At 44.5% G+C, this 18,948-nt stretch overlaps 1 protein-coding gene across 1 annotated transcript in view; it reads left to right on the forward strand.

Moving 5' to 3' along the window:
• CFAP47 (cilia and flagella associated protein 47) overlaps nucleotides 1–18,948 on the forward strand; it is a 572,366-nt gene that overhangs the window by 25,699 nt on the left and 527,719 nt on the right. The window contains exons 10-11 of the mRNA XM_040424993.1: nucleotides 6,063–6,252; nucleotides 18,617–18,839. Of these exons, the coding sequence (XP_040280927.1) occupies nucleotides 6,063–6,252; nucleotides 18,617–18,839 (413 nt within the window). The remainder of the gene's footprint in view (nucleotides 1–6,062; nucleotides 6,253–18,616; nucleotides 18,840–18,948) is intronic.

Below are 18,948 nucleotides of genomic sequence, written 5' to 3' on the forward strand. Positions count from 1 at the left end.
CATTGCTTAATACATATTAATTAACTCAGCAAAATTGTTATGTATTTTCTCGATGTTCTAGAAGGAGTAATGGGACCTTAAAGCCTAACTCCTCCGCAAGAGCAATTTATAGTGTAATATAAGTTACTTTGCCTTGTTTATGCTGACCTTGGATTATTTATTCTCTATTCACATTCAAAGCTGGATTCAGTATCATACTGGCGGCATTACAATAGTATGCAGACAGATGTGGGTCATCAGTGAGACGTGAAGTTCTGCTGCCTAACAGGAAATCTAGCAGAATTAGCAGAATTATGAATGCAGCTCTGAAAGTGAATGGAGATGGAAAATGTTTTGTCGGTTAGATGGCCATTAAGGAGGTTCTCCCGGCTTTAGTGAATATCTTCCTGTTTGCTGACCTGTGGAGAGAAGATACTCTGCTCACTACTTACACCTCCATCGTGCCACCGTTTTTGCTGTGCTCACGTCTCACATGACCATGGAGACTGAATGCGGACTCTTCTGCTCAGGCCCAGACTGGATATGTTCCTAGACTTCCTGTTCAGCAGCATACTGTAAATGTGGCTGAACATGAAGACTCAGGAACACATCTGGTTAGGACCTGAGCGGAAGAGGCTGCATCCAGTACCAGCGGTCAAATGAGTGAAGCGCAGGTGGCAGAATTGTTGTCACAACGGAGAGGTGAGAACTGAGCAGATCTTCCCTCCATAGGTCAGCACATAGAAGAATTTTCACCAAAGCTCAGAAGACCCCTTTAATATAATACACATTATACACAGAGGCCATAAAAATGAATGAACAATGTTTGCCATTTACTTTCTGTTAAAAACAATCCTTTGAAGAGTTATGCCATTTACTTGCATAGTATAGTGCCACCTAGTGTTCAAAGTGTATAGCAATGTGCATCTAGTGAGCTGATTGCTGCTGGTCACTCTCCCCCACAGTCGGGTTTCTGCACATTGAAGTGCAGCCAACATTGCTCGAATCCACATGATTAAAATACTCCTGTTACCTAAAGGGCGGTATATGTTTAGATGTCTCCTTCTGCTTATCCCTAGGGAAATATTCATCAATTGTAATCTGATATGTCAGAGTTTTTTTTAGGTGGGATGCACCCTAGGATACATACGTTAGCTCTATTCCCTTCTCTCCTCAAAGGAGGATTGGGAGTTCCTGACCTCTTCAGGTATAATCAGGCTTGTCTGATAGATCAGCTGAAGGAATGGTGGTCATCTTCAGCTCCTTAAATGTGGCTCTCATTAGAAGCTACATATTCTAAAGGGGAATCCCTGAAGGTGCTTTTGGCTGCTTCAGATACAGCTTTTATCTATCAAAGCATCTCTGCACATTTGGTGGAATTGCGGTACATTTGTGGTACTTGCCAAGAGACTGTTTGCCCCCAACTCCAAGTTATTGAAGACCATATACCTGGCTTATCTCTATATCGATGGGCTTCTCATGGTATTGACACTACAAATAAACTGTATTGTGGTGGCTCATTTCTCCCGATTTAGTCCTTGCATAACACATACTCTCTTCCTAATGAGTGTTTTCTAATTTACCACTTTTTGTCAACTGTTTCCTGTTCCCCTATATCTTCATCGGAGTGGCCCTTAGAAGTTTTCTTTCATAGCTCTAATCTGCAGCTGAGAGGCCAGTCCCTCTTATAACTGCTTTTTTTATTTCCGACCTGACCACTAAACCTCACTTTAATGACTGCATGGATATTGGAACAAGGGGAGACCTTGACGACGGATAGCTGGGAGAAGGCACTGTTTCAGGGGAAAAAAATATATTTATAGCACGCAAGGAAGAGAATTGATCCCGTGTAAGGGGATCTAACCTTGCAATGCGAGGTACCTGGGATAGATAAAAAAAATATATATGGTAACCCTTTAAAACATAACGTTTATTAAATCAATTAATAAAATAAGCCCCACCACTGTGAATGGTGAATATGAATACCAGTAGCATACAAGGTGCGTATACACTGTTAATTAGAGACCAAGGGAGGCATAAGAGGTGAAAATGGAAAAGATACATGATCGGGTCTCTCAGACCTATAGTTGCCCTGCATCTACCTCATAAACAACCCCCTCAATCTCACCCTCAGACTGTCCCTGCGTGCAGCGCCAAGGTGGGCTGCCCGATCATTCACCCAAAGCAAAAAGAGGGACAGAAAGATGGTAACAACACTAAGCCGTCAAGGCCTTGACGCTCAGGTACACTAAACAATGAACAAGTTACGTCCCAACGCGTTTCTTAAGCTGTAAGCCTATTCATCAGGGGACCATAGAGACAATACAGTAAACACTTAATTAGATCACGCCTGTAAAGGAAAGATAACGAGAGAACAGTCAGAGGTTAAGTCTCTCTTAAATACTTATCAGTAAATCCCAGGCCGAGCTCTCATGTGGTGCGCAACAGGGAAGCAATGTCCAGATGAAATGCGCTCACGGCGCCTCAACAGTAGTACACCGGAGCTGCATACGGCAACCAATAGTCACTGCGCCTACCTGAGTTTAAATAGGAGCACACAGTGAAGGGAGATCTGCCCATGTAATCACCTGATCAATCATGTGATCCCTCATGTGATACTCAGGAGTCATGTGATCACACCCATGATGTGAGGGATCATGTGATCCCTCATGTTATACTCAGGAATCATGTGATCACACCCATGATGTGAGGGATCACATGATCGCAAGACCTGCACAAAGTGAAACAAAGTACAGGATCCGCATTAAAGATCCTGTTTCAGGGGATCCCGCTGCATTAATCATGCGCAACAGAACCGCAAAATTTAACTTCGCTGGTACCTGACCCCTGGCAGACTTTCCCACATTATCCCTTGCTACTTGCCACTTGCTGAAAGGGATGTGGGATGCGGAGAACAGCAGCACATATGTGGTGATAGAAAAAATTGAATGGTCGGCACTCACAATTTGCATGGGTCACGCAGGGAAAGGAGCGTGATACATGCCAACAACAGGTGGCGGGTGGAATTCAGCGCCAAACGGACTGAGAGTCATGACTGCAAAATCGTGAGTACTATAACAACTCTCACCATACAATATCGATTCGCAACAATATTCGAATTGAACATCGAGTGAGATACTAGTGCTGGCCTCAATTAAGCGGTCATATTGAATTTACTCTCCATCCGAAAGTATCGCTCTATTGGAGTCAGATTGCGAATATTTGTAAGGTCTTGTACCGACATATCGAATTATACTCCCCATCCGAAATATCCGCGAACCAAGCGGTCACATTGAATTCACTCTCCATTCGAACTATCGCTGCAATATGGTCTGTTTGTGAATACATGTAAGAACTGGGGAACCATTCAGCCATTGTGTACCCACATATCGAATATATTTATTTTTTCATCTGAATTATTTTTCCATCCGAATTATCGCTCTATTAAGGTCTGATTGCAAACTTCTGTAATAATTTAGCAATTATTCAAGCTTTCTTGTACCCGGGTATATTAAGTTGAGACAATAACCAGCATAAATATATTGACTAATTGATTCATTGTGACCATTCTGGATACCAGACCACACGCTTCAAGATTCAGGTGGTTTAGTTAATTTTATTGTAATTTCTGTAGTATTGGCCAATACTTATATTTTATAATTGAGCGGATCTCTGAATTACCTTTTATATTTTATTATGTCTGCTATTGATGTGAATACATTTTAATTTGATACGAATACTCTGCGTGACCCATGTAAATTGTGAGTGCCGACCATTCCATTTTTTCTAGCATTTATTTGGTAAATGGGGGTTTACAATTAATCGTGCACCCGGCCAGAATTCTTCACACAGAGTAGAGCCGCCCTTATCCGAATTTAACATATGTGGTGATATTGCCTTTTTATTGCCCTGTGGACGCAATTCTCCGACATGATGCTCACATTGTCAACTGTCTCCGGTTCTTTCACCTACTTTAGCTATCTTAGGCCTCATGCCGTGTTTTGCGGTCTGCAAATTGCTGATCCGCGAAAGACAGATGCTGGCCGTGTGTGTAACGGGCCGCCCATAATAGAAATGCATATTTTTGTCCGCAAAATGCACAAGAATAGGACATGTTCTATTTTTTTTTGCGGGCCGCGGAACGGAGCCTCATTGAAGTGAATAGGTCCATATCCGAGCTGCAAAAAATCCTTAGGGATTGGCATTTCTACTATTTCACCTTGCTGCAGATGGATCTGGACCCCTGCTTCCACTGCTGCCCAGAAATTTATAGCTAGACATTTGAAACAAGCCAGCTGTCTCTGAAGTGATTGCACTCATAAAGCAATACTCACAACAGGAGCTTATTTATGCACCTGTCTTGCCTGCTAGTAAGAAAACCCAATCTGCAGTGCCTTGCAAAAGTATTCACCCCCCTTTACTTTTTTCATGTTTTAATGCCTCACAACCTGGAATTGACATGGATTGTTTGAGGATTTGCATCATTTAATTTATAGAACATGCCCACAACTATAGAAAAAGTCAATGTGCATAACTATTCACCCCCCTAAAGTCAATACTTTGTAGAGCCATCTTTTGCGGCAATCACAGTTCCAAGTCGCTTTGGATAAGTCTCTATGAGCTTGCCACATCTTACCACTGGGGTTTTTGCCCATTCCTCTTTGCAAAACTGCTCCAGCTCCTTCAAGCTGGATGGTTTGCGCTTGTAAACAGCAATCTTTAAGTCTGACCACAGATTTTCTATTGGATTTAGTTCTGGGCTTTGACTAGGCCATTCCAACACATTTACATGTCATCATCGGTGAGTTATTTGACACTGTTATACAAGCTGTACGCTGACTACTTTACATTGTATCAAAATGTCAGATCTTCAGTATTGTCCCATGAAAAGATAGAATCAAATATTTACAAAAATGAGAGGGGTGGACTCACTTTTGTACGTTACTGTATATATATATATATATATATATATATATATACACACACACACACACACATTGTGATCCCTCAAGATACAGTGCATTTTGGGACTTTGGAACCTATTACTCGAGTTCAGGATATGGATGGCCTATCCTCAAGAGATCAGTGGGAGTTTGAGTCTCAGCACTATTACTTTGAAGGAGCTCCAGCATGTGTGCAGGTGCTGTGGCCTCATGGGTCTATCTACCTGCGCCTAGTAGAGATATTGCAGCCTCGTCAAATGGGCGAAGTTGCCCCTTCAAACAGCTGATTGATGGGGATGCTGAGAGTTGTACACACCACCCATTCTGATATTGACGGCCATCAATATCTTGAACCCAGAAAATCCCTTTAATGATATAATACCGAAAAAGCAGCAGTGCAGATGGAAAATGCGGTTTATTTACAGATTATCATAACCTGGATTGGTACCGTTATCAGTACTGTACACCAAACTATCTTTAGACAGACTGTAGAAGAATTTACAGTATTCTGCTTGCTCTGGGGTTTCCAGTCCTCTACGGTATCCCTTTATAGCGTCTATGCACTGTACCCTCATATAAGTGTCACACAATAATTGGAATAACTTTTTCAGTAGCAGAGCTGAGTATTTTATTCTTATGACAGTTCTTCCTCATCAACTAAAGGAAACTGCTCTGAAAATGCTTGTGAGGCTTCAATGCCTTTTTTTCATCCAGGGACATGCCGAATGTTGAGGGAATCCACTTATTTCTAAAGTAAAAGGGAAATAATTCTTTATTTCCAAGGCAAAGCTAAAACAAAATGTAATCATTCTAACATATTTAAGAGGACACACAATTTTGGATTTTAATTGAATTATTCAAATTAAATATATTTCAGAAGTTTACCATGGAATTTATCAGTGGTTTAGAGCCAGGCTTTAAAAGTGCATTGCGGTAGAAATCAAACTGTTCAAGAAAACAAATTATAGTTTCATTTTGTATGCCTTTTGGATTGCTGACATTTTGCTTGCCTGTAGCTAAAAGCCTTAAAATTGAAGACATTTTCCCTAAGAGCAATTTTTAGTACAAAAATATAGCAATCAATTCTTTGGCTGTCTCTTTTGTATCTTATATTATTGTGCTGTCCTTCTTTCCCTCTAGGAAGTGATGTTTTCATTTGTACCACATCAAGGAGGAACCTTTAACGTGAAACAAGTTGTAGATATTCTGGGTCCCACATCGGATGATAATTTGCCACCTTTGAAAATGAAAGCCTTTCATCAGAAAAAGCTCAGTTTTACAGCAGTCTGCAAACCTTTAACCAAGAAAATTGTCATGAAAATAAACCCAGGTAAATTCTTCTAAGTTCTTTTTGGTTCTTGTCTTCTAATTGATGACTTTGAGGCATATTGTGTTGTGCAAGCTACTCTGCACTTTCATTGTATAAGCGGTGATTTTAAAGAGTCTTGCTTTCTTAAAGGAACTGAAAATCATAGAGCGCAAGACGCGCTACGGCTAAGTTTACGAGCACAGAAAAGAGAGGCAAGCTTCTAAAATTCATTAATAGTGCTATTGAGAATGAGCTGTGTGTATAGGGAAAAAAAGGATAGCCAGGTACTCTATCCAGAAATGTCTATGTCTAGCTTGACAATAGAAAACAGAAAAATGAAGAAACGATTGTAACCAAGAAGTATTGATTATCAGTAAACATTCTTCCTATAAAAATAGTATATAACCTAAGGATATGAAAACAGAAAAACAAACAAATAACATAACTAACACATCAAAACTATGCAGGAATATCTCTCAAGTTTGAGAGGGATAATAATTACTGTTTAACCATCTGTCCCACCTATAATGAAATGTGGGAGTTTTGTCCTGTATCCTTGCAATTGTCTGTTCAAATGAACAGGTGGTATTTACAGCTTGCCATACTTCTTTTATATGTGGGGTATCTTTTGACTTCCAGTGTCTCGTTATCACTAGTTTCGTAGCCATAGCTACATGAGCCACTATTGACCTGAAGTCGTTCGGAAGATCTTCAAGTCCTAGTAATAACAGAGCCAGTTGTGGTGTTAATGTAAGACGTATGTTCAAGATAGAGTTTAAGACAATTTCCGCCGCTTTCCAAAGTGGCCGTATAGTGGTGCATTCCCAAAGTTTCTTCACAATACAAGCTGTTATACAAATCGCTTATAATATGTTTCTCTTTTGACATTGTGAAAAATTTTATGTTTATTTCTTCATATCTTCCACGCGACTTAGAAAGCAATTTCTGTTCTATTTGTTTGTTTATAAAAATTTTAATAAAAAGAATTTCAAAAGAAAACAGAAAAATGAGTACATCCCCAAAAAAACAAACATGTCCCAACCTGATGAGTTGTCTGCATGATTATTACTGTATAATTATACATGCAGTGTGGGACATTTATCAGTCATTTAGTCACAATGGTGGCGTAAAAAAGTCAGAGATTATGGCGCACAACATATTTACGTAATAATTTGCAAACTTTTAGAAGTTCACACCACTTTTCAAAAGTGGTGAGGAAAGGCTCAGAGAGGGCCAGGGCTTTACGGAGCTTATTGGATTTACTGTAACTGATGCCAGAACCTGGCATATGTTATAGATAAGGTCTTCACCAGCCCTGGTGTAGACTTCAGTTTCTGGTGCATAGAGTGCCAGAGATGCTACTAATTTATTAAGAAGCATCTTCTTAGGCACATCTCGCCCTAGCTTACAAGGATCAAGACTGGCATATGGGAACACCAGGTTTGATAAATGTCCCATCGCTTAGGTTACCTGGAGCAGAAAAACTAGCTGAGGTTATCTATGGGTGAATCAAATATTACAATTGTTGAGTAATGGAATAATGTAATAAAAATGATCTGTACTCTGACTGGATCAATATCATGTCTATAGACACTATTTCTCTGTCAAATGACATCTCTTTTTAGAGATTGTCTCTGTTTAAAAATGAATGGCATATCACTAGGCTATACCATCAATGATTAAATGCCTGACCTGTTTAGATCCAACTGCTATAATTATAATAGATTGAGCATGCAAAGAAACCAGGCAGAGCTGACAGAAGACATAGTAGCACGGTGCTTTTCTGGGGATGCTGCCACTTTTTTCTAAGAATGGTGAGACTTCTACCAATTTCATATTGATGGCTAGTGTTGACCGAATCGAAGTCCACGAAGTTGAAGATCTCAAATAAATTCCGTGCGCGGTGACGTATGACGTCACCACACCGGCTGGTGTGATGATCTCATCTCCATCCACACAAGATTTCTCTCCAGATTTTCAAGCGATAGCCCGTCGCGAGCAAATGGATCAGGTAAGTAAGATTTTTATTTTTTATTTTTTTTATTTGACACTCTGAACACCGCATCTGTGGGGCATCTGTTATTGCACCCACTACTTACAAAGAAATGTGTTTCGTACTTTGTAAAGAATTTTTTTTTTAATTCGTAGAAGCAGCCAAATTGAATTTTTAAATAATTTGCTCATCTTTATTGATGGCATATCCCAAAAATATTCTAGTAATGTTTATACTGGGCCAACTCTTGTATACATTTTTGTACACCTAGATACACTTTTCAATATTTTTTTTTTTACACTTTCTGGAAGCCACTTACTTTCTTCGCTCCATTGGAATATCATGCCTGTTCTGTTAACATAAATGGAAATTGTAAAAGGAGATACTTTGAAAATTGATAAAACTAGACCAGGCAGGCAGAAGATGTGCCAAATTTAAAACAGTGCCTTTTGCTGTTTAATAGATCTGATGAACCTTGCTAGATATGTTAGACACTTAGGGGAGATTTATCAAGACCGGTGCTTTCTGCACCAGTCTTGATATCCCTTGCACTGCTGGAGGATATGACTAATTTAAGACGATAAAGATCATAAATGAGGCACATCCTCCTGCAGTCCGAACACCAGAAATCGATGACAGCTCAGGGCTTCATTTGCGCCAGAAAACTTGCGTAAATGAAGATAAACTTGTAAAGGTGGCTGGCCACGTCTCCTTCCACCCCTTTGCAATGAGCCCTTTAGGGAAAGTGAAGGTGGCGTAAAATCCTAGAGATGTGACAATTTTTAAAAAAGTCGTAGTTAAAAAGTTGCATAGTTTTCAACTTTTTAACGTCACTTTTCAAGCGCAAGGGAGATGATAAATCACCCACTTATTTCTTTCTTATGCCACCTTTTGGTTGACATGCTGGCACACACAGTTTAGTAAATCGCCCTTATTTTTTAAACCACAGGGGTCTTAAATGCCTATAGCCATCTTAATTTGGCCTTAGCGAAAGAGGGAATTAGAAATCACAATTAGTGTTGAGCGAACAGTTCGAGCATAGTTCGGGTCCGTACCGAATTTTGGGGTGTTCGTGACACGGACCCGAACCCGAACTTTTTCGTAAAAGTTTGGGTTCGGGTTCGTCGTTCGGCATGTATTTTGGCGCATTTTGAAAGGCTGCAAAGCAGCCAATCAACATGCATCATACTACTTGCCCTAAGATGCCATCGCAGCCATGCCTACTATTGGCAAGGCTGTGATTGGCAAGTGCAGCATGTGACTCAGCCTCTTTATAAGCTTGTGCGCACGTCGGGACGTGCTCACTCCCGATGTGAATAGAACAGGGATAGACGCAGCTGATGCTAGGGCGAGAATAGGCAGGGATAATTGAATAACTGGAAGCAAATTTCTCTCCTCCACCTGTGATTCATCTGAACAACTGCAGCTGAGCTGCTTTTTTGATAGGGATTGGCTATTTTTAGAGTGGCCAGAGTGATTTTTCCATCCACATGTACCTGGGCTGACCGCCGGCCGCCATTTTGCGACTTGTAGTGCTGCAGCAGAAGCTGCCACAGTGTGCATTCCAAAGCTCCAAACAAGTCAGACATCTACACCTGGGATTCAGACCAATAGCGATTTAGCAGCACAGTCCAAGGCTATTTTTTTTAAAGGTTGTGCAGACCATTTTGTGGCACATGTTACTGGGCTGATAGGCGGCGGCCATCTTGGGACTAGTGCTGCAGCACAATCTCTCCCAACGTCCATTAATCACTTGTAATAGTGGTCTGTGCCATAGAAATCCTACATCAGGGACTTGGGTGTGCTTGTGTCACCCCTACTAATACCAGTCCACCTGTAATCCATACAGTGAAAAGCCATAAAGTATTCCAGTGAGGGAATTTTTTTTTTATTTAAAAAAGGCCAAGTTAGTTTATCTGGCGTTCAATATACTAGATACAGTTAGGCCTGCGTTTCATACATCTGGAATTAGCAAACTAATGTGCTGGGGTTGGGAAAACATATATGTACCCATACTAGAATCTGTCAAAGAAAGCGGTACTCACATATAACAGTCATTCCATCTGTAAGCCATACAGTCAAAAGACTGAAAGTATTCCAGTGAGGGAATTTTTTTTATTTAAAAAAGGCCAAGTTAGTTTATCTGGCGTTCAATATACTAGATACAGTTAGGCCTGCGTTTCATACATCTGGAATTAGCAAACTAATGTGCTGGGGTTGGGAAAACATATATGTACCCATACTAGAATCTGTCAAAGAAAGCGGTACTCACATATAACAGTCATTCCATCTGTAATCCATACAGTCAAAAGACTGAAAGTATTCCAGTGAGGGGATTTTTTTTATTTAAAAAAGGCCAAGTTAGTTTATCTGGCGTTCAATATACTAGATACAGTTAGGCCTGCGTTTCATACATCTGGAATTAGCAAACTAATGTGCTGGGGTTGGGAAAACATATATGTACCCATACTAGAATCTGTCAAAGAAAGCGGTACTCACATATAACAGTCATTCCATCTGTAATCCATACAGTCAAAAGACTGAAAGTATTCCAGTGAGGGAATTTTTTTTATTTAAAAAAGGCCAAGTTAGTTTATCTGGCGTTCAATATACTAGATACAGTTAGGCCTGCGTTTCATACATCTGGAATTAGCAAACTAATGTGCTGGGGTTGGGAAAACATATATGTACCCATACTAGAATCTGTCAAAGAAAGCGGTACTCACATATAACAGTCATTCCATCTGTAATCCATACAGTCAAAAGACTGAAAGTATTCCAGTGAGGGAATTTTTTTTATTTAAAAAAGGCCAAGTTAGTTTATCTGGCGTTCAATATACTAGATACAGTTAGGCCTGCGTTTCATACATCTGGAATTAGCAAACTAATGTGCTGGGGTTGGGAAAACATATATGTACCCATACTAGAATCTGTCAAAGAAAGCGGTACTCACATATAACAGTCATTCCATCTGTAATCCATACAGTCAAAAGACTGAAAGTATTCCAGTGAGGGAATTTTTTTTTTATTTAAAAAAGGCCAAGTTAGTTTATCTGGCGTTCAATATACTAGATACAGTTAGGCCTGCGTTTCATACATCTGGAATTAGCAAACTAATGTGCTGGGGTTGGGAAAACATATATGTACCCATACTAGAATCTGTCAAAGAAAGCGGTACTCACATATAACAGTCATTCCATCTGTAATCCATACAGTCAAAAGACTGAAAGTATTCCAGTGAGGGAATTTTTTTTATTTAAAAAAGGCCAAGTTAGTTTATCTGGCGTTCAATATACTAGATACAGTTAGGCCTGCGTTTCATACATCTGGAATTAGCAAACTAATGTGCTGGGGTTGGGAAAACATATATGTACCCATACTAGAATCTGTCAAAGAAAGCGGTACTCACATATAACAGTCATTCCATCTGTAATCCATACAGTCAAAAGACTGAAAGTATTCCAGTGAGGGAATTTTTTTTTTATTTAAAAAAGGCCAAGTTAGTTTATCTGGCGTTCAATATACTAGATACAGTTAGGCCTGCGTTTCATACATCTGGAATTAGCAAACTAATGTGCTGGGGTTGGGAAAACATATATGTACCCATACTAGAATCTGTCAAAGAAAGCGGTACTCACATATAACAGTCATTCCATCTGTAATCCATACAGTCAAAAGACTGAAAGTATTCCAGTGAGGGGATTTTGCTTATAAAAAATAATATATTTCATTGTGGTGCGAGTTGAATCGCAACAATGAAGAAAAATACTATTAAGGGACGAGGACGCGGTCGTGGTGGTGTCCGTGGAGCCTCTGTTGCTGGTAGAGGACGTGGCCGTTCGGCCCCAGGCGCACACAGTAGGGAACGAACTCCCTCAACTAGCCGGCAGAATGTACCGCAATATCTCGTGGGGCCCAATGCCGCTCTTAGGATGGTAAGGCCTGAGCAGGTACAGGCATTAATCGATTGGGTGGCCGACAGTGCTTCCAGCACGTTCACCACATGGTCTTCCACCCAGTCTTCTGCGGAAAGCGCACAGGTGGCACCTGAAAACCAAGCCCATCAGTCTGTCACATCACCCCCAAGCATATCAGGGAAACGGTCTGAGCCACAAGTTATGCAGCAGTCTCTTCTTCTGTTTGAAGACTCTGCTTCCAGGGTTTCCCAGGGGCGTCCACCTAGCCCTTCCCCAGTGGAGGAAGACATACCATGCACTGACGCACAACCACTTATGTCTCCAGATGAAGAGGACATGGGAATACCACCACAGCAGAGTTACCGACTCTCTGATGATGACGAAACACAGGTGCCCACTGCCGCGTCTTTTTGCAGTGTGCAGACTGAACAGGAGGAGGTCAGGGAGGGAGACTGGGTGGAAGACGATGCAGAGGACGATGAGGTCTTAGACCCCACGTGGACTGAAGGTCGTGGCGATGACTTTCACAGTTCAGAGGAAGAGGTAGTGGTGAGACCGAGACAACAGCGAAGCCAAAGAGGGAGCAGGGGGCCAAAGCAGACGAGCCGCCGCCCCCAGAGTTCGCCTGCTACTGGACATCGCCAACAGGGACCCAGCCCCACAAAGGCAGCTTCAAAGAGTTCCCTGGCATGGCACTTCTTTAAACAATGTCCTAGCGACAAGACCCGAGTGACTTGCACGCTCTGCCATCAGAGCCTGAGGCGAGGCATTAACGTTCTGAACCTCAGCACAACCTGCATGACCAGGCATCTACATGCAAAGCATGAACTGCAGTGGGGTACACACCTTAAAAACCAGGCACTCGCTGAGGCTCCCCCTGCTCCCTCTACCGCTGCTGCCTCGGCTTCCGCCTCGAGAGGAATGTTGCCACCTGCCGAGCAGCAAACAGAGGATGTGCCACCGACACCACCACCACCGCCACCGTCAACTAGCGTCTCCACTATATCACACAGCAGCGTTCAGCTCTCAATATCTCAAACCTTAGAGAGGAAGCGCAAATTCCCCCCGAGTCACCCTCGAGCCCTTGGCCTGAACGCCAGCATTTCTAAACTGCTGGCCTTTGAAATGCTGTCATTCCGGCTGGTGGACACAGACAGCTTCAAACAGCTGATGGCCATGGCTGTCCCGCAGTATGTGGTTCCCAGCCGCCACTACTTCTCCAAGACAGCCGTGCCTTCCCTGCACATGCAAGTGTCCGATAAAATCAAGTGTGCACTGCGCAACGCCATTTGTGGCAAGGTCCACCTAACCACAGATACGTGGACCAGTAAGCACGGCCAGGGACGCTATATCTCACTAACTGCACACTGGATGAATGTAGTGGCGGCTGGGCCCCCGGCGGACAGTTCCTTGGCGCACGTCCTTCCGCCCCCTAGGATCGCTGGGCATCATTCTCTGCCTCCTGTAGCCTCCTCCTCCTACTCGGCTTCCTCCTCCACTGCTTCCACCAGCTCATCCGGTCAGCCACACACCTTCACCACCAACTTCAGCACAGCCCGGGGTAAACGTCAGCAGGCCATTCTGAAACTCATATGTTTGGGGGACAGGCCCCACAGCGCAAAGGAGTTGTGGCGGGGTATTGAACAACAGACCGACGAGTGGTTTCTGCCGGTGGGCCTCAAGCCAGGCCTGGTGGTATGCGATAATGGGCGAAATCTCGTGGCAGCTCTGGGACTAGCCGGTTTGACGCACATCCCTTGCCTGGCGCATGTGCTGAACTTGGTGGTGCAGAGGTTCATTCACCACTACCCCAACATGTCAGAGCTGCTGCATAAAGTGCGGGCCGTCTGTGCGCGCTTCCGCCGTTCACATCCTGCCGCTGCTCGCCTGTCTGCGCTACAGCGGAACTTCGGCCTTCCCGCTCACCGCCTCATATGCGACGTGCCCACCCGGTGGAACTCCACCTTGCACATGCTGGAGAGACTGTGCGAGCAGCAGCAGGCCATAGTGGAGTTTCAGCTGCAGCACGCTCGCGTCAGTCGTACTGCCGAACAGCACCACTTCACCACCAATGATTGGGCCTCCATGCGAGACCTGTGTGCCCTGCTGCGCTGTTTCGAGTACTCCACCAACATGGCCAGTGGTGATGACACTGTTATCAGCGTTACAATACCACTTCTATGTCTCCTTGAGAAAACACTTAGGGCAATGATGTTAGAGGAGGTGGCCCAGGTGGAGGAGGAGGATGAGGGCTCGTTTCTAACACTTTCGGGCCAGTCTGTTCGAAGTGGCTCAGAGGGAGGTTTGTTTAAGCAGCAGAGGACAGGTTCACAAGTCGCCAGCCAAGGCACTGTACTGGAGGACGAGGAGGAGGAGGTGGAGGAGGTGGAGGGGGACGAGGATGACGCAAGTTCACAGCGGGGTGGCAGCCCAGGCCCATCACTGGTGCGTGGCTGAGGGGATACGGTGGACGATGACGATACGCCTCCCACAGAGGACAGCTTGTCCTTACCCATGGGTAGCCTGGCCCACATGAGCGAATATATGCTCCAATGCCTGCGCAACGACAGCAGAGTTGCCCACGTTTTAACGTGTGCAGACTACTGGGTGGCCACCCTGCTGGATCCCCGGTATAAAGACAATGTGCCCACTTTAATTCCTGAACTGGAGCGCGACCGTAAGATGCGCGAGTACAAGCGCACGCTGATAGAGGCGCTCTTGAGAGCATTCCCACATGTCACAGGGGAACAGGTGGAAGGTGAAGGCAGAGGAGTGGCAAGAGGTCGCCAACGCAGCTGTGTCACGGCCAGCTCATCTGAGGGCAGGGTTAGCATGGCAGAAATGTGGAAAAGTTTTGTCTCCACGCCACAGCTATCTGCACCGACACCTGATACGGAACGTGTTAGCAGGAGGCAGCATTTCACTAACATGGTTGAACAGTATGTCTGCACACCCCTCCACATCCTGACGGATGGTTCGGCCCCATTCAACTACTGGGTTTCGAAATTGTCCACGTGGCCAGAGTTAGCATGTTATGCCTTGGAGGTGCTTTCCTGCCCGGCGGCCAGCGTTTTATCTGAACGCGTATTCAGCACGGCAGGGGGCGTCATTACTGACAAGCGCAGCCGCCTGTCCACAGCCAACGTGGACAAGCTGACCTTCATAAAGATGAACCAGGCATGGATCCCACAGGACCTGTCCCTCCCTTGTGCAGAGTAGTCCTTATTAACTGCCTAAAACATGTCTTGTTGTGCTACGGGCCACTTCTTTATTTGATACAAATTTTATGAAACCCACAGTTGAATGAAACTCTTCTCTGTCTGGGCGCCGGGGCCTAACCAGATGAAAGTGGCCGGTTAAACTAACGGGTGACATGAAGCCACAACCTCTGCCATGCTACCTCTGTCTTCTGTCTGGGTGCTGAGGCCTAAGTCAAATAAAGCGGTCTTCTGCTGTGCTGGGGGATATGAAGCTAATCTCTGACCTCTCTCCTCTGTCTGGGTCCAAAGGCCTAAATCACTGAAAGAGGCCTTCTCCTGTGGTGTGTGATATGATGCCAGAATATGTGCTGTGGGGCCTCTCTCCTCTTCCTGGGTGCAGGGGTCAAATAAACTAAATTGTGGCCTACTCCTGTGGTGGTTGATATGATGCCTGATTCTCTGATGTGGAACCTCTCTCCTCTGTTTGGGTGAAGGGGTCAAAGTAACTAAATGGTGGCTTCTCCTGTGGTGGCTGATATGATGCCAGAATATGTGCTGTGGTGCCTCTCTCCTCTTCCTGGGTGCAGGGGTCAAAGTAACTAAATGGTGGCTTCTCCTGTGGTGGCTGATATGATGCCAGAATATGTGCTGTGGGGCCTCTCTCCTCTTCCTGGGTGCAGGGGTCAAAGTAACTCAATGGTGGCTTCTCCTGTGGTGGCTGATATGATGCCAGAATATGTGCTGTGGTGCCTCTCTCCTCTTCCTGGGTGCGGGGGTCAAAGTAACTCAATGGTGGCTTCTCCTGTGGTGGCTGATATGATGCCAGAATATGTGCTGTGGGGCCTCTCTCCTCTTCCTGGGTGCAGGGGTCAAAGTAACTCAATGGTGGCTTCTCCTGTGGTGGTTAGTATGATGCCAGAATATGTGCTGTGGGGCCTCTCTCCTCTTCCTGGGTGCAGGGGTCAAAGTAACTCAATGGTGGCTTCTCCTGTGGTGGCTGATATGATGCCAGAATATGTGCTGTGGTGCCTCTCTCCTCTTCCTGGGTGCGGGGGTCAAAGTAACTCAATGGTGGCTTCTCCTGTGGTGGCTGATATGATGCCAGAATATGTGCTGTGGGGCCTCTCTCCTCTTCCTGGGTGCAGGGGTCAAAGTAACTCAATGGTGGCTTCTCCTGTGGTGGTTAGTATGATGCCAGAATATGTGCTGTGGGGCCTCTCTCCTCTTCCTGGGTGCAGGGGTCAAAGTAACTCAATGGTGGCTTCTCCTGTGGTGGCTGATATGATGCCAGAATATGTGCTGTGGTGCCTCTCTCCTCTTCCTGGGTGCGGGGGTCAAAGTAACTCAATGGTGGCTTCTCGTGTGGTGGCTGATATGATGCCAGAATATGTTCTGTGGGGCCTCTCTCCTCTTCCTGGGTGCAGGGGTCAAAGTAACTCAATGGTGGCTTCTCCTGTGCTGATTGATATAAAGCTGATGGTTGTGCCATCTGACATGGTTGCCAGGGTCTGATTCAATGGGGGCCTACTCCTGTGGTGGGTGATCTAAATGCCTGATTCTCTGCTGTGAAACCTCTCTCCTCCGTCTGGGTGTAGGGGTCAAAGTCTTTCAAAGTCGCCTTCTCCTGTGCTGATTGATATGAAGCTTATGGTTGTGCCATCTGACATGGTTGCCGGGGTCCCATTAAATTGTGGCCTACTCCTGTGGTGGTTGATATGATGCCTGATTCTCTGATGTGGAACTTCTCTCCTCTGTTTGGGTGAAGGGGTCAAAGTAACTAAATGGTGGCTTCTCCTGTGGTGGCTGATATGATGCCAGAATATGTGCTGTGGGGCCTCTCTCCTCTTCCTGGGTGCAGGGGTCAAAGTAACTCAATGGTGGCTTCTCCTGTGGTGGCTGATATGATGCCAGAATATGTGCTGTGGTGCCTCTCTCCTCTTCCTGGGTGCGGGGGTCAAAGTAACTCAATGGTGGCTTCTCCTGTGGTGGCTGATATGATGCCAGAATATGTGCTGTGGTGCCTCTCTCCTCTTCCTGGGTGCAGGGGTCAAAGTAACTAAATGGTGGCTTCTCCTGTGGTGGTTGATATGATGCCTGATTCTCTGCTGTGAAACCTCTCTCCTCTATCTGGGTGTAGGGGTCAAAGTCTTTCAAAGTCGCCTTCTCCTGTGCTGATTGATATAAAGCTGATGGTTGTGCCATCTGACATGGTTGCCAGGGTCTGATTCAATGGGGGCCTACTCCTGTGGTGGGTGATCTAAATGCCTGATTCTCTGCTGTGAAACCTCTCTCCTCCGTCTGGGTGTAGGGGTCAAAGTCTTTCAAAGTCGCCTTCTCCTGTGCTGATTGATATGAAGCTGATGGTTGTGCCATCTGACATGGTTGCCGGGGTCCCATTAAATTGGGGCCTACTCCTGTGGTGGGTGATCTAAATGCCTGATTCTCTGCTTTGAAACCTCTCTCCTCCGTCCGGGTGTAGGGGTCAAAGTCTGTCAAAGTCGCCTTCTCCTGTGCTGATTGATATAAAGCTTATGCTTGTGCCATCTGACATGGTTGCCGGGGTCTGATTCAATGGTGGCCTACTCCTGTGGTGGGTGATCTAAATGCCTGATTCTCTGCTGTGTAACCTCTCTCCTCCGTCTGGGTGTAGGGGTCAAAGTAACTAAATGGTGGCCTACTCCTGTGGTGGGTGATATGATGCCTGGTTCTCTGCTGTGGGACCTCTCTCCTTTGTCTGGGTGCTGTGGTCAAAATAATAGTAAGTGACCTTCTCCATTGGTGGGTGACTTGAAGCCTGATTCTGTGCTATGGGACCTCACTCCAATTAATATTGTTTAATTTTTATTTATTTTATGTTAACTCATCATTTCCCTATCTGCATTTGTTTGCAGGGGATTTAACTACATTTTGCTGCCTTTTGCAGCCCTCTAGCCCTTTCCGGGTGTGTTTTACAGCCTTTTTAGTGCCCAAAAGTTCGGGTCCCCATTGACTTCTATGGGGTTCGGGTTCGGGATGAAGTTCGGGTCGAGTTCGGATCCCGAACCCGAACATTTTTCGAAAGTTCGGCCGAACTCGTCGAACCCGAACATCCAGGTGTTCGCTCAACTCTAATCACAATGTCTCACTTTCATTGTGCAAATGGATAAACTAACTTTTATGGAGCCTTATATGTTTTCCTTTTAGCTTATTTACTACTTGTATTATTGCATTTGGGACCTAATGTATCTCAGGTATTCTAACTAAATAACCTTAATAATCTAATGTCCATTCTGCAGGTATCACACCTATGATTAGTAACCCCACCGGACATTTTGTCCAAGTGGCACCCCAGGAAACTGCAGTATTCACTGGATCCACCCGTGCAGCTACTTTGAAGGCAGACAAAGTACAAATCCATGACCATCAGAACACAAGCTGTGTAGATAAAAATGTGATGGTGGCATTTCCAAATGATCGTGCCGCAAGTATACGGCCCAGTGATCGCAATACTCATTACAGGTATGTAAAGACCAAGCAGATCATAATTATAAATTTCTCAAGAGTTCATAAGGGTCGTCATACCTTCTTGATTTCATGCTTATTCTGCCTGAAATGCAATATGTAATGA

Source organism: Bufo bufo, chromosome 3 (genome assembly GCF_905171765.1).
Source record: "Bufo bufo chromosome 3, aBufBuf1.1, whole genome shotgun sequence".
Taxonomy (NCBI): domain Eukaryota; kingdom Metazoa; phylum Chordata; class Amphibia; order Anura; family Bufonidae; genus Bufo; species Bufo bufo.